The sequence below is a fragment of the Coregonus lavaretus genome (genome assembly GCF_964263955.1).
Source record: "Coregonus lavaretus genome assembly, chromosome: 24".
In the NCBI taxonomy this organism is placed as follows: Eukaryota; Metazoa; Chordata; class Actinopteri; order Salmoniformes; family Salmonidae; genus Coregonus; species Coregonus lavaretus.
Window position 1 is genome coordinate 32,177,117 of NC_140011.1, and position 16,816 is coordinate 32,193,932.

Here is a 16,816-nt window from a genome sequence, read left to right on the forward strand (position 1 = left end):
ATGGGCCCCAATGTAGACCAGCATTGCACCAGAGCTGATGTCCCATAAAGAGAACAATGTCACTCTGAAAAATCCAAGGAACGACACATAATCCGAACAAGGTTGCTGTACAGAGTAGAACTGGAGAATTCCGTGCATGTTATCCATGGGAAATGGGGGGGGGGGGGGGGAAGCTGGATATTAGGGACTTGACTCTGCCGATGCCTGAACACACAAGCCACCTCTGATTTGATGAGCTGCGGTAGAGGATGCTGATTACAGTGAGTATCAATAAAAAGCCAATGAGACTCTGAGACATCTCTTCTCTCAAGAGCTTTCGCTTTCTTTTTAGCAAAAATATCATGCAGTCTTTAGTTCCAAAATCCCCCAAAGGGATCTGATGGTTATTTGTTAGTTAGTTAGTTAGTTTGTTTGTTTGTTTCAGGAGAAAATTCAAAGGCTTGAAAGTTTCTCTCGCAATTATTCTTAAACATTCAAGTCATTCTAATAATGCTTTATACAGGAGAAAAGTCCTTCAGATTTACACACACACGTGTATATATAAATATAATATATAGAAATATGCATATACATATGTATCAACTTGTACATGTGTATACATATTTTCCAACTGTATCAAAGCCAATTTAATGTGCTCTCAAAATATGGCCCATGATTCCTAGTGGGATTCACATCAATTCACATAGTACAGCCAGTAGATTAGGTTGAAAAATCCAAACATGATGGGGAAAAGGACCCGGGACCATTTGTCAATGGTGCTGACATCTGCCAGGTTAGGGATTTTCAGCTTGAGCTTGGAAGAGCGCCGTCGTAGCCGACAGTTGGCCCTGCTGCGCATGGCGCTGCGGTCCAGTGAGTGGTGACTGAAGCCATCGCGGGGAGCCATGGGCTTCCTGAACTGGACCCCAGAGCTGTCGAATGACATCACTGAATTCCGGGAGTCACTGACACTACTTCCCACGTCTGACGGCATCACCTCATTATTCATCTCCAGCGTGGTGAGCAGGATGTTCCCGTAAGCGTCCACCTTGGAGGACAGAGGAGGGGAGAGAGAGAACGTCAGGGAGAAGCAGAACACAGTGACATTACCCCAAACTGCCCTAATAATAATCTACACCCACCCAGCTTTTCATTTTCGTGTCCAATTTTCAAGCTAAAGCAAACGTAATGATGATGTGGAAGGAAATGTAATCTTTTCATGCCTCTTTAAAGAATTCTGAATTTATGCACTTTTCCCATTTTCTCCCTTATAGCTAGTGCCTTACGGTGCTTTTTCACTGAGAGTAAATTGACACAAATTAATTGCCATCACTCTATCAACCATTTTAGCAGACCTCTATTAGACTGCAGTCCCACAGCTCATATGATTTCTAAATGCATGTACCCCAACTTTTCTTTGCTCCTCGAGGTACAGATTTCTTCTCTGTGTATATGACCTGAGGGTGTTGGTTTGAAACGGCGTGGCAATGGAGTCCTTGCAATGAAAAAAAAAAGTTAAGAGAACATTAAACGCCTATAAAACACTGACAATTAAGCACATCTTAAAAATACAGAATGCATAAACATAAGGCTAACAAGAACAACTTTGCATAAGCATGGCATGTCATATTTCAGACACAGAGACAAGGGGCTTCATTCAGTCGGACCGTTTTAGCATTTTCCCTTGAATACTAATGTTTCTGGCTGCATACCCATTAAAATTAGACAAAAGTGGGTGAATGTTAGTAAAAATGCAACTCCCAGGACAGCACAGTGGTAAGACTGAATCAAGTCCACAGCAAAAACAAAGACAACAACCTGAGAAGAGAATGGGAATGTAGTAAAATGAACAGCTACAGTATATCTCAATGCCAAAAAACGATATTCATTAAAATCAAAGAGTCAGTGCTGGAGGAAAAGCAATGGAGGATGGTTTTTGGATATGTATCTGGTGGAGGTAGCATCTATAGGCTTGTGAAAGTACTGTCTTATGCCAAACCAACATAGAGGAAAGCGTATTTCGTATTCTTGTGAAAATAACAGATGCCTGTGCTAGGGATTCTCAAAGAAAACAAAATATTGTTTTACACTAGGATTCTGATTCTGATACAGAGAGAAAGAAGGCAGCTGAAGATGCAAACCTGTTCCCTCAGGCGCTTCTCTTCGTATCGCGAGCGCTCGTTATTGGTTTTGTTCAGCCGCTCGTGGATTTTCTTCTGTTGCTGGGGGCCCCGGCCAAAGAACACATAATTTACGAAGGCATATTCGAGCAGGGCCAGGAACACAAACACAAAACAGCCCATGAGGTAGACGTCGATGGCTTTCACGTACGGGATCTTTGGGAGGGTCTCCCTAAGGTGGGTGTTAATGGTTGTCATGGTGAGCACCGTTGTAACACCTGGAAATCGCAAACACAAACACAAACATAAATACATTATTATTAGATATACATCAGTAGTCATCACCATTAAAGTAAAGTATTTGGTCATCAGGAAGACCAAAATGCAATGTAAGGATTTTGAGTGGGAAGTTTGTGCGCCTCTAAACATTGTTTGACACGTTGCTCCTGCTGGGTAGATTCGTAGCTTTCTGTTTTCAATGAAAAGTGAAAATTATGAGTGGTAGTAATGGCTCCTTTGTGTAAGTGGGAGATGGTTACTAATCTGTTTATCCTGATTCAAAATTGTACGTAGCATTTTGTACTGCAGTAGCAACATAAGTTACTGCAATGTTAGAGCAACCTTGTGAGAAACGTTGAAGACACCGTTGCCCACTGTGTTCACTGGGAATACTCTGTGTTGCTGAAACATTGCAGTGGAGATGGATTCTTACCCAGGGCCACCCGAGCTGCAGAGGCATCGTAGTTGATCCAGAAGGAGACCCAGGAGAGGATGGTGATCAGGATGGAGGGCATGTATGTCTGCAGGATGAAGTAGCCTATGTTCCTTTTAATCCTGAAACTCAATGATAGCCTGGGATAGGAACCTTTCACAGAGAACAAGAGAGAAGGAGAGAGGATGGAGTGATGGAGTGATAGAGTGATTGAGAGGGGCAGAGGAAACACATCAGTGCAGAAAAGGAAGAACCGCTGGCACAACTTATGAGTTCCAAAGTCTGCACTTTGACAATGCGCGGGGTAGTCATTTCTCCATTCGTTCAGAAGGAGCACTTCATTTCCCCAAAGCAATGGATTCCTTTCCAGGGACAAGTTCGATTCCAATTAAACATGGCAGAAAGTCGCAAACACAGCAGATTTTTCTGCAACCCCCCATCTCAGCAGGCAGCTCCAGCATCCCTCTGAGAATTGTCACGGAGAGCTGCTGTGTTTTACTCTGTTTAGCACTTTCTCTGTCCTCTAAATATCACCAAAAGGGGATTTAAAAAGGCTCGTAATTGGAGAGCACGTCTTCTCACTACTTAAGTGGGGAGGAGGAACCCACATGAGACTGTGATGAAGCTAGTGGGGTGAACCTATGGCGCTTAACATTAATGCATGTTGCAGAGAAAAATGTCAGCTCGTTATGATGAGACATTAATTGGTTGCATTGAATGTATTGATTATTCAAACAAGCTCAACAACAAGTTGTTAATGAGAAAGATATTCCCCTGTGGCTTTGACTTTCCCCTACTTCAGCTAGAGAGAAATGTTTACCGCTATGAATGCACAACTAATTCCCTCAAGGGAGTTTGTATGACCACTTTATCAAAATGAAAGAAAGGGCCTAAGATAGCCATGATGGTTTTCATTTAAAAGGCAATCAACTGTGTGCTACACACAATGAGAAATGACCCTTTCATCTCCCTGGTCCGGTAAATCTTTTAATGAATCAATATCCGGGCATATTTTATTCCTTCCTGCTGTACCTCGTGAATCTAAATAAACAAGTGCACACACAAGGGCAAGACTACTTAAAGACTAGACTACTAAATGAACTCAAGTTAACTGTCACATGGAGATTACTTAAAATATTCTGCAGGCAACGTTCTCTGAATTGATAAGCAGCTAGTTGGAAGTGCTACCCATTGGAATAACATTAATAACACAAAACAGTGAGTGGAACTGGACTGACAATTTAACTCATCCTACAAGCAAACCTACATTCTATCATTGTTAAGTTGAAAAATAACTAATATGTATATACAGGATCATTAAAATGTATTTCTGCATATTTCTGAGAATAAATTCTTATGGCACACTAACCCTTCAGCACAGATATGAGGTGTGGCGGCCTTACCTGTGGTGAACCTGACCTCCCTGGACACCAGGCGAAGTGCTACGATGGAGAACTGAGGAAGCTCCAGCTTGTCCACCCCCGTCACCGCAGTGTCCCCTCCATGCCAGTAGAACACAATGTCGTCTGTGGTGTACCCATCTGTCTCAGGTTACAGGGAATGGGGGGAGGGGATGAGAGGAGAATGAACAGGTTCAGTACTGGCAGAATCTCGCACCTTTGACATTAGGGAAGCAGAATGGACCAAAGCAGAGGCAAATAGGCCTTCAGTCCCTTGGTACTGTATATAACATGGTCTAAGCTTTTGTCACCCACTTAGCTAAACTGTATGAGAACAAATCAAATCAAATCCAAATGTACAGTGGGGAAAAAAAGTATTTAATCAGCCACCAATTGTGCAAGTTCTCCCACTTAAAAAGATGAGAGAGGCCTGTATTTTTCTTCATAGGTACACGTCAACTATGACAGACAAAATGAGAATTTTCTTTCCAGAAAATCACATTGTAGGATTTTTTATGAATTTATTTGCAAATTATGGTGGAAAATAAGTATTTGGTCAATAACAAAAGTTTCTCAATACTTTGTTATATACCCTTTGTTGGTAATGACACAGGTCAAATGTTTTCTGTAAGTCTTCACAAGGTTTTCACACACTGTTGCTGGTATTTTGGCCCATTCCTCCATGCAGATCTCCTCTAGAGCAGTGATGTTTTGGGGCTGTCGCTGGGCAACACGGATTTTCAACTCCCTCCAAAGATTTTCTATGGGGTTGAGATCTAGAGACTGGCTAGGCCACTCCAGGACCTTGAAATGCTTCTTACGAAGCCACTCCTTCGTTGCCCGGGCGGTGTGTTTGGGATCATTGTCATGCTGAAAGACCCAGCCACGTTTCATCTTCAATGCCCTTGCTGATGGAAGGAGGTTTTCACTCAAAATCTCACGATACATGGCCCCATTCATTCTTTCCTTTACCCTTTGCAGAAAAACAGCCCCAAAGCATGATGTTTCCACCCCCATGCTTCACAGTAGGTATGGTGTTCTTTGGATGCAACTCAGCATTCTTTGTCCTCCAAACACGACGAGTTGAGTTTTTACCAAAAAGTTATATTTTGGTTTCATCTGACCATATGACATTCTCCCAATCCTCTTCTGGATCATCCAAATGCACTCTAGCAAACTTCAGACGGGCCTGGACATGTACTGGCTTAAGCACGGGGACACGTCTGGCACTGCAGGATTTGAGTCCCTGGCGGCGTAGTGTGTTACTGATGGTAGGCTTTGTTACTTTGGTCCCAGCTCTCTGCAGGTCATTCACTAGGTCCCCCCGTGTGGTTCTGGGATTTTTGCTCACCGTTCTTGTGATCATTTTGACCCCACGGGGTGAGATCTTGCGTGGAGCCCCAGATCGAGGGAGATTATCAGTGGTCTTGTATGTCTTCCATTTCCTAATAATTGCTCCCACAGTTGATTTCTTCAAACCAAGCTGCTTACCTATTGCAGATTCAGTCTTCCCAGCCTGGTGCAGGTCTACAATTTTGTTTCTGGTGTCCTTTGACAGCTCTTTGGTCTTGGCCATAGTGGAGTTTGGAGTGTGACTGTTTGAGGTTGTGGACAAGTGTCTTTTATACTGATAACAAGTTCAAACAGGTGCCATTAATACAGGTAACGAGTGGAGCACAGAGGAGCCTCTTAAAGAAGAAGTTACAGGTCTGTGAGAGCCAGAAATCTTGCTTGTTTGTAGGTGACCAAATACTTATTTTCCACCATCATTTGCAAATAAATTCATTAAAAATCCTACAATGTGATCATCTGGAGAAAAAAATCTCAATTTGTCTGTCATAGTTGACGTGTACCTATGATGAAAACTACAGGCCTCCCTCATCTTTTTAAGTGGGAGAACTTGCACAATTGGTGGCTGACTAAATACTTTTTTCCCCCACTTTATTTGTCACATGCGCCGAATAGAACAAGTATAGACTTTACCCATTCCCAACAATGCAGAGTTAAAAAGTAAGCAAAATTTGCAAAAAATAAAAAAGGAAATAGTAACAATAAAATAACAATAACGAGGCTATATACAAGGAGTACCGGTACCGAATCAATGTGCAGGGGTACGAGATAGTTGAGGTAATTGAGATAATATGTACATGTAGGTAGGGGTAAAAGTGACTCGGCAATCAGGATAGATAATAAACAGAGTAGCAGCAGCGTATGTGAAGAGTGTGAAAGAGTGTGAAAGTGTGTCTATTTGTGAGTGTGTTTGTGTGTGGCATCAATGTGCATGTGTGTGTGTGTTTTGTGTGAGCGTATGTAGTGCATGTGTGTGTGCATGTGTGTGTGAGTATGTGTGTGTTGGAGTGTCAGTGTAATATGTATGAGTGTGTGGGTAGAGTCCAGTGAATGTGCATAGAGCTGGTGCAAAAAAAAGGGGGTCAATGCAAATAGTCAGGGTAGCCATTTGATTAACTGTTCAGCAGTCTCCGTTTCCTATAGTCCACGATCAGCTCTTTTTTCTTGCTGACGTTGAGGGAGAGGTTGTTGTCCTGGCACCACACTCCCAGGTCTCTGACTTCCTCCTATCATTGTCGTCGGTGTTCAGGCCTACACACCGTTGTGTCGTCTGCAAAGTTAATGATGGTGTTGGAGTCGTGCGCGGCCATGCAGTCTTGGGTGAACAGGGAGTATAGGAAGGGACTAAGCACGTACCCCTGAGGGGCCCGCATGTTGAGGGTTAGCGTGGCACATGTGTTGTTGCCTACCCTCACCACTTTCCTTTCAAAGCATTTCATGGCTACAGATGTGAGTGCTACGGGGCAAGAGTCATTTAGACAGGTTACCTTGGCGTTCTTGGGCACAGGGACTATGGTGGTCTGCTTGAATCATGTAGGTATTACAGACTGGGTCAGGGAGATGAAAATGCCAGCGAAGACATTTGCCAGCTGGTCAGCGCATGCTCTGAGTACGCGTCCTTGTAATCCATCTGGCCCTGCGGCCTTGTGAATGTTAAACCTGTTTAAAGGTCTTACTCACATTGGCTACAGAGCGCGTGATCACACAATCGTCCGGAACAGCTGGTGCTCTCATGCATGGTTCAGTGTTGCTAACCTCGAAGCGAGCATAGAAGGCATTTATCTCGTCTGGTAGGCTCACGTCACTGGGCAGCTCGCAGCTGGGTTTCCCTTTGTAATCCGTGATAGTTTGCAAGCCCTGCCACATCCAATGAGCGTCAGAGCTGGTGTAGTAGGAGTCGATCTTAGTCCTGTATTGACGCTTTGCCTGTTTGATGGTTTGTCGGTGGGTATAGCGGGATTTCTTATTATCATCCGGATTAGTGTCCCGCTCCTTGAAAGCTGCAGCTCTTGCTTTTAGCACAGTGCGGATGTTGCCTGTAATCCATGGCTTCTGTTTGGGATATGTACGTACTGTCACTGTGGGGACGACGTGGTCAATGCACTTATTCATGTGGTAAACTCCTCAATACCATCGGATTAATCCCGGAACATATTCCAGTTTGTTCAAGTGAAACAGTCCTGTAGCTAGGCATGTGCTTCATCGGTCCACTTCCGTATTGAGTACGGCTCTGGTACTTCCTGTTTGAGTTTTTGCTTGTAAGCAGGAATCAGGAGGATAGAGTTATGGTCAGATTATCCCATAGAAACACATTGAATAACAGATTCATAAAAACAGATAGTAAAAAATGCAATCAAAAGGAAGTATATTTTGAAGTGTGTGTCCTATAAACTGCTCAGATTTTTTAATTTGATTTTTTACTGTGGAAATGCCCTATTCACTTCCATTCATTTTTTTGGCCCAGTAACGGACACCTCCATCGTGTCCGTGAGAGTCCCATCTTTCCATAGAGGGGTCATATTAATTTCTAGGCCAAACCGTTCGGACGCTACAGATGTTTTCATGAGAAGACCGATATTCGACATGTCTCCTGGTCTGACAAACACCGCTGTAGATCTGCCACCTTCCACCGCAGATGTGGAAGGCCGACATTTGTGGATGCAGTGGCCCATGCAAAACAGATATCTCTATTTTAAACAGACAGATTTTGATGGGGATTTTTTTAAATATATTATTTATTTTGCCTTGAACAGAGAGATTATTTTAATATTTTTTATACACTACCGGTCAAAAGTTTTAGAACACCTACTCATTCAGAGAGTGTGCAAAGCTGTCATTAATTTTTTTATTTTTTTCAACCTTTATTTAACTAAGCAAGTCAGTTAAGAACAAATTCTTATTTACAATGACGGCCTACACCGGCCATCAAGGCAAAGGGTGGCTATTTGAAGAATCTCAAATATAAAATATATTTTAACACTTTTTTGGTTACTACATGATTCCATATGTGTTATTTCATAGTTTTGATGTCTTCACTATTATTCTACAATGTAGAAAATAGTACACATAAAGAAAAACCCTTGAATTAGTAGGTGTTCTAAAACTTTTGACCGGTAGTGTATATATACAGTATCATCAAGGGGCCCAGCTCATGAGGCCCCTTGATTATGTGAGGCCTGAGGCAATTGCCTCTTCTGCCTAATGGTGAGTCTGCCAGTGTCTCCAGGGCTCCATTACAATGCCAGTGGAATCAAAGTGAGAAGTATGAGATAGATTTATGTAGTGTGGTTCAGGTAATATGCTGCCTCACACATTCACTGTAAAGTTAAACCTCACTGCAATTACATTCCCTGGATATAGGTGCCTATACTGTATTATACATTGAATTACCCCTCTTCTGCCTTCTGGCTGTGCCAGCTCTCTGTCCAGGGTCATATAGCAGCAAGCACCGGACCACCATTCATCCACTTGTAATATTTTTTTTAAGTTAGAGGTCCAGGAACTATGACTATGCATTTGGCATGTTTTGGCACATAGCAATTGTTTTCAATTACTTTGTCTTATGATCCCTGGAGACGAATGTGAAACCAGTCATATTTAGAAGCAAACTGAAAATCAACATGACATGTATTGCGGCCCCTTTTCCACAGTGAAGTAGGCTATAAATAGCTGTACCGTTATTCTGAATTGTAATTGTATGCCCTCATAATTTGCGTGGATGAAATTTGGAGACCCAAGCTATAGGCTTCTGTAGGGCCGAACCTGCCCAGTTGATGTATGCGCTTCAGAATGTTTTAATTATATGCTCAGCCTTTTTTCAATGTTATTTTACAATTTGTATCATGTTAAATATTATCCACTATTGGGAGTCACCGTCAGTAATACCCACATACATTTATAACTGTCACTTTAGTGTTCGTTTCCTTCAATTTGTTGCCTACATTTTGTATCATTCCATTCCGTTTACCTTTCTTTCCTCTGTCACGTCTGTGTAGTTGTTCCTGAGGGTCGCTAGCATTAGAGGATCATATTTGGTGTATTCTAGTGAGTCTGTCGACAAAATTATAATTAAAGGTACACTGTATTTAAAGGGATGGCTTAAGATAAATGTACTGAAAACCCCATGGAATGAAAACTCCACGAGAAAATCTGTTGGCCAGCAAGTGGGAGTGTTTTCAGTGGTTGAGTTAAATGTATTCATTGTGCGCAAGGGAACCACGCCTGCAAAGCCCGTTACGCACCTGCATAAGCTAAGTCTGAATACCAACTACTGAGAAGTGCGTGGGAAAGGAGTGCATAGGAAAGGCGTACATTTCTTATGTCTGAATCGATCCCTGTATGCATCGGCGGTTTCACATTTGTACAGTGAGGGAAAAAAGTATCTGATCCCCTGCTGATTTTGTACGTTTGCCCACTGACAAAGAAATGATCAGTCTATAATTTTAATGGTAGGTTTATTTGAACAGTGAGAGACAGAACAACAACAAAAAAATACAGAAACACGCATGTCAAAAATGTTATAAATTGATTAGCATTTTAATGAGGGAAATAGGTATTTGACCCCTCTGCAAAACATTACTTAGTACTTGGTGGCAAAACCCTTGTTAGCAATCACAGAGGTCAGACATTTCTTGTAGTTTATAATCTCAGCTTGTTACCTGTATAAAAGACACCTGTCCACAGAAGCAATCAATCAATCAGATTCCAAACTCTCCACCATGGCCAAGACCAAAGAGCTCTCCAAGGATGTCAGGGACAAGATTGTAGACCTACACAAGGCTGGAATGGGCTACAAGACCATCACCAAGCAGCTTGGTGAGAAGGTGACAACAGTTGGTGCGATTATTCGCAAATGGAAGAAACACAAAAGAACTGTCAATCTCCCTCGGCCTGGGGCTCCATGCAAGATCTCACCTCGTGGAGTTGCAATGATCATGAGAACGGTGAGGAATCAGCCCAGAACTACACGGGAGGATCTTGTCAATGATCTCAAGGCAGCTGGGACCATAGTCCCCAAGAAAACAATTGGTAACACACTACGCCGTGAAGGACTGAAATCCTGCAGCACCCGCAAGGTCCCCCTGCTCAAGAAAGCACATATACAGGGCCTTCTGAAGTTTGCCAATGAACATCTGAATGATTCAGAGGAGAACTGGGTGAAAGTGTTGTGGTCAGATGACTCCAAAATCGAGCTCTTTGGCATCAACTCAACTCGCTGTGTTTGGAGGAGGAAGAATGCTGCCTATGACCCCAAGAACACCATCCCCACCATCAAACATGGAGGTGGAAACATTATGCTTTGGGGGTGTTTTTCTGCTAAGGGGACAGGACAACTTCACCGCATCTTGGGTGAGAACCTCCTTCCCTCAGCCAGGGCATTGAAAATGGGTCGTGGATGGGTATTCCAGCATGACAATGACCCAAAACACACGGCCAAGGCAACAAAGGAGTGGCTCAAGAAGAAGCACATTAAGGTCCTGGAGTGGCCTAGCCAGTCTCCAGACCTTAATCCCATAGAAAATCTGTGGAGGGAGCTGAAGGTTCGAGTTGCCAAACGTCAGGCTCAAAACCTTAATGACTTGGAGAAGATCTGCAAAGAGGAGTGGAACAAAATCCCTCCTGAGATGTGTGCAAACCTGGTGGCCAACTACAAGAAACGTCTGACCTCTGTGATTGCTAACAAGGGTTTTGCCACCAAGTACTAAGTCATGTTTTGCAGAGGGGTCAAATACTTATTTCCCTCATTAAAATGCAAATCAATTTATAACATTTTTGACATGCGTTTTTCTGGACTTTTGTTGTTATTCTGTCTCTCACTGTTCAAATAAACCTACCATTAAAATTATAGACTGATCATGTCTTTGTCAGTGGGCAAACGTACAAAATCAGCAGGGGATAAAATATTTTTTTCCCCTCACTGTATATGTTAGGATGTGATAAATATTTTTTTACTCAGGGTTGTAAAATCAAGTGTATCCTGTTTTTGGGTCGAATAAAGAAATCCATCCAATGCCATGCCTATGTGCTGCTTTGCCATGAAAGGAGCATTGATGTTGTTACAACAGAGTGGGTCCATCTGCCTGCTCTAGTTGCATTCAGTGGTCAATACGTAACGACTTCTAATTGAAATACAAGCAAGTATTTTACATTTCACCTGCTTCTGTCAATGCAGTCATTGCCCTTGGAGTGAAAGCATCTATAAGAAATGGCATTCAGAGTCAGAGATGCCAATAACGCTGGCCAATCCTGCTTTAAATGATCCATAATGATCACATCTGCTGAGAGCAGGCCTTTAAATGATCCATAATGATCACATCTGCTGAGAGCAGGCCTTTAAATGATCCATAATGATCACATCTGCTGAGAGCAGGCCTTTAAATGATCCATAATGATCACATCTGCTGAGAGCAGGCCTTTAAATGATCCATAATGATCACATCTGCTGAGAGCAGGCCTTTAAATGATCCATAATGATCACATCTGCTGAGAGCAGGCCTTTAAATGATCCATAATGATCACATCTGCTGAGAGCAGGCCTCTGAGGACTGCACCCAGAATCAGCCCAGAGTCAAAGCTACACCAGCCCTGCCCAGACCTAAACCACCCCAGATCAAAGCTACATCAGAATGACCCGGGAGTCTAAGCTACATCAGAATGACCCGGGAGTCTAAGCTACATCAGAATCACCCGGGAGTCAAAGCTACATCAGAATCCCCAGGGAGTCTAAGCTAGAGGTTGAAGTTAGACTGTATGGAGGATTTTGGCCGAATTACTTGGGTTTCATCTCTCAGTAACACCTAACGCCTGCAGGTATAACACATTATGATGCAGTTATAATGCATTGTAAGACTACTCGTTTCAGAAAATATGTGAATTACCCATCTGCAACCCATACTGCAAAAGGTTAAATTCCAAATATGTTTTGTATATATTGACAGAAACAACAGGCTACTAGAGACATACAGTACCGTATGACAGGTCTAAAGGTTGGCTTTTGCTTGAAATGTATAGAGAGACGTGTGCTGAATTATAAAAAACACTAACTGCCTGCAATCATGGGCTGTCCCTTGCTGTGTTACCCAGTGAAAATGTCAGGATGACATTCCTGCTGAGATCCTTGAGAAGCCCAGGCAGGCAGTTGTTGGAGGGGGGGGGGGGGTGTTACTTGGCCAGAGTGGGGAGGAATGGGGGGGAGAAGACGCTTGTATTAAGTCCACCTACAGCTTTCGATTTCCAGGGTGCAGTTCTGTTCGTCGAGCGGGTACCTCCTCAAGTCCATCATGCAAGCTGCTGTGGTGGTTATTCTGGAAAAAAGGAGAGCAGAGACATAGAGGGTGAGAGAAAAGGGGGGTAGATAGAACCGCTGTTACCTTGGTAACCTTTAAGAAATCGTAGTTTAGCCTTGACTGCACGATGTGAATCTTTAAATGAGTAATGTTAGGCAGTTGTCTCGTATTGAAAAAAAAGGAAAAAGGAAATGCAATCATTGGCAGACTAGTGTTGCATACAAACCTGTCCAAGGTCTATTTCTTAGGAGCGAGGGATGAGAAAGGAAGGGGGAAGGAGAGAAAGATACGTGGGTTCGTTTCTCATAATCTGGCCAACTGTTTGAGACCATCCATAATAGCCGTGGCCAGCTCTTTATGAATTTTAAATGAATGAAATAGCAGAAGGTGAGGTTGTTGGGAATGTGTTCTGACTGAGGCAAGTGGATTCCAAATAGAGAGAGGTTGGAATACAAAATGAATGTGTCTCAGTGAGTAGCATTTTTGTGCTCACATAGGCCTTATGACAGCCCTAATCTATGTTGTGACAGCAACCTCAAACACTGGAGATGTTTGCTACATATTTACACTTCCACCCATAGAAACATCTTGAATGAATTCAAACTGTTAAACCACTAACTTCAAACAAAACCATAGGTACAAACCATAGGTAATGTTGAATGTAAACATCTAATTCATTCAAGCCCAAAAGCCAACAATCAAATGCAGAAAGTCAATTTACCAAGCTTGTTTTATTCCCTTGGGATACATTGAATCAGTAGAAAATGTTTAGCAAAATGTTAGCACCTGTGCATTGAGTATGTGCTTTAATCTCACACTAAATTGTGATTGACTGCTATATATAAATATATTCATTATATTTCATTTCCATAAATCCAGAAGCCCAGGAAAATCACACTGGTTACAGATTTTACCAGTGCAGCACATTTTAATAATTACATCTGTTCTGTTAAATCATACCATCTTTCGCCTGTTTTCAGGCTTCTTGTTTAAATGAAACAGGGAGCTCACTGGTTTGCCTGAATGGAAAAAGTAATTGAGTTACAACTCATCACCCCTGTGTGTCAGATCGACTGCCACATTCACGGAGAGAGTTTGATAGGTACACAGTTTGTGTGTTTGTGTGTTTTAGGAGGCGGGGGAGAGACCCTTTACAACAGCCTATTTTACATTTCCGATCCATAATTTAAGATGCCTGAGTCCATGCTGTCTTCCAGGCTGCTGGACAATTCAGCACAAAGCAAGAGGTTTGCAGTGTGCAGGCTAATACAAGCCACTATAACTACTATCAAACACATACACAGGTACTGGTGAAGTGTATAGAGTGCAATACCAAAACAATGTGGGGTTTTCTGCAGGGGCTATACAACCATGATGAAAACAGAACACATTTCCATCCAGTAAGTCACCTTTTGTGATGACATACTTTTTGACAACCTTCACTTTGGTGTGTTAAGGCATAATGCCGTCGCAAAGGTATTCTGACTCTCCCCAAGGCCCAACACAACATAACCTCATTATCACTGCCCTCCGGCTTTATCATAGACCAAGGGCATTTCACTCTGCACTGCACATTGTTTTCTATCTCACAACTTTACTGTACATGACTCCTGTAAACCAAAGCTGCAACATGTTGGGGGAAGAAACAAAGCCTGTGACCCCTGGGGCTTCGGCTGCTGTGTTACTTTGAAAGGGCCCCAGGATGCTCCTCTCCCCCCAGCAGCCCCCCAGTCATCTGGGTGGGTCTCTGTGAGAACCTCACTGCAGACTCACTGTCTGGGCTGGTTCATTGATGAAACTGGGACATTGTGGTGATGAGGGATTAGAAGGGTTTTTTGTTGCTTTTTTCTGGGGCACAGAATTCTGGATGGGAAATGTGCCTCCTCCTCCTCACATCCCAGCAAATCAAAATAAACAGGAATAAGTGGTACGCTATATTTGTTTGTCTTGTGCAGTACTATAGTGACTACTATATTCGTTCTGTTGCACAATCAAAACAATGTTGTGTCCATGTGTCATGCCTGCTGAAAACACTCCAGGCTTAAACTGTAAGAGAAGCTCACATGTCAATCAATCAAATTAACAGGAACACAACAACAAAAAAGTATGAATATATCTTCCCGTGAAGTAAAGGGGTCATGGTCTTTATGATAAGTCATAGAGGCTCACCTCACCCCAAATCTAATGACACAATCTTAAAATCGGTGAATCTAGATTTTTACATTAACGAATAACCTTCAATTCATTACATTTCCTCTCTCTTATCAAAATTAAGAGAACCAATAAATACATTCACTCTTAATTTGTCAACCCCATCTGCAATTCCCCGCTACCCCAGCTTTGAATACATTTTACATTTTTAGCAGACGCTCTTATCCAGAGCGACTTACATGAGCAATTAGGGTTAAGTGCCTTGCACATCGGCAGATTTTTCACCTAGTCGGCTCAGGGATTAGAACCAGCGACCTTTCGGTTACTGGCACAACACTCTTACCCACTAAGCTACCTGCTGCCCTATATACCACTACCAATACCAGTACCAATACCACTGCCCTAGATTCATTCGGTACTCTACACAGGCATGATTCTGTTCTCACTTTATGATTCTGTCCTCAATTCATCCCTCCACCTTTTCACCAACTCCCTCTGGGCAGCAGGAGAAGCTGCTACCACTTCCACCCCTCCATCCCGCCCTCCCCTGCACCTACAGCTGATTTCACCAAGAGACATATTAAGTAAGCATTTACCAGCCTATTAGTTCCCCCTCTCACTTCCAAACATCATCAAACTCTCTCATTAATACTGAAGTCCCCACATGACAAAATACTACAGCTTTCTATATATAGAATACAAACAGTACTTACTATAGAATTCTGTAGTAAACTGTAGAATACTATAGTAAATACTACAGTATACTACAGACCGCAAAAACACTACAGTAAATACTATAGAAATGTCTGCATAAACACTATAGTCCACAAAAACACTACAGTAATTACTATAGTACAGTGCCTTCAGAAAGTATTCACATCCCTGGACTTTTTCCACATTCTGTTGTGTTACAGTCTGAATTTAAAATCGATTCAATTGAGATTTTAATTGTCACTGGCCTACACACAATACCCAATAATGCCAAAGTGTAATTATGTTTTTAGATTTTTTTTAAACAAATTAATAAAAATGAAAAGCTGAAATGTCTTCAGTCAATAAGTACTCAACCCCTTTGTTATGGCAAGCCTAAATAAGTTCAGGAGTAAAAATGTGCTTACCAAGTCACAAAATAAGTTGCATGATCTCACTCTGTGTGCAGTGTTCAAAATGATTTTTAAATGACTACCTCATCTCTGTACCCCACACATACAATTATCTGTAAGGTCCCTCAGTCGAGCAGTGAATTTCAAACACAGATTCAACCACAAAGACCAGGGAGGTTTTCTAATGCCTCGCAAAGAAGGGCACCTATTGGTATATGGGTTAAAAAAAAGCAGACATTGAATATCCGTTTGAGCATGGTGAAGTTATTAATTAAACTTTGGATGGTGTATCAATACATCCAGTCCCTACAAAGATACAGGAGTCCTTCCTACCTCAGTTGCCGGAGAGGAAGGAAACCGCTCAGGGATTTCACCATGAATGAGGCCAATGGGGACTTTAAATCAGTTACAGAGTTTAATGGCTGTGATAGGAGAAAACTGAGGATGGATCAACAACATTGTAGTTACTCCACAATACTAGCCTAAATGACAGAGTGAAAAGAAGGAAGCCTGTACAGGATAAAAAATATTCCTAAACATGTATCCTGTTTGCAATGAGGCACTAAAGTAAAACTGCCAAAAAAATATGGCAAATAAATGAACTTTATGTCCTGAATACAAAGCATTATGTTTGGGGCAAATCCAGCACAATACATCACTAAGTACCACTCTTCATATTTTCAAGTATGGTGGTGGCTGTATCATGTTATGGGTA

The 16,816-nt window shown here is 42.2% G+C and overlaps 1 protein-coding gene across 1 annotated transcript in view; it reads right to left on the bottom strand.

Moving 5' to 3' along the window:
• Positions 1-673: 673 nt before the first annotated feature.
• LOC311099545 (gamma-aminobutyric acid receptor subunit beta-4-like) overlaps positions 674-16,816 on the bottom strand; it is a gene marked incomplete at both ends in the record, with an annotated part of 46,286 nt that continues 30,143 nt past the window's right edge. Inside the window, 6 exons of the mRNA XM_084140244.1 lie at positions 674-1,027; positions 1,385-1,474; positions 2,121-2,377; positions 2,812-2,964; positions 4,215-4,352; positions 12,783-12,865. Of these exons, the coding sequence (XP_083996370.1) occupies positions 674-1,027; positions 1,385-1,474; positions 2,121-2,377; positions 2,812-2,964; positions 4,215-4,352; positions 12,783-12,865 (1,075 nt within the window). The remainder of the gene's footprint in view (positions 1,028-1,384; positions 1,475-2,120; positions 2,378-2,811; positions 2,965-4,214; positions 4,353-12,782; positions 12,866-16,816) is intronic.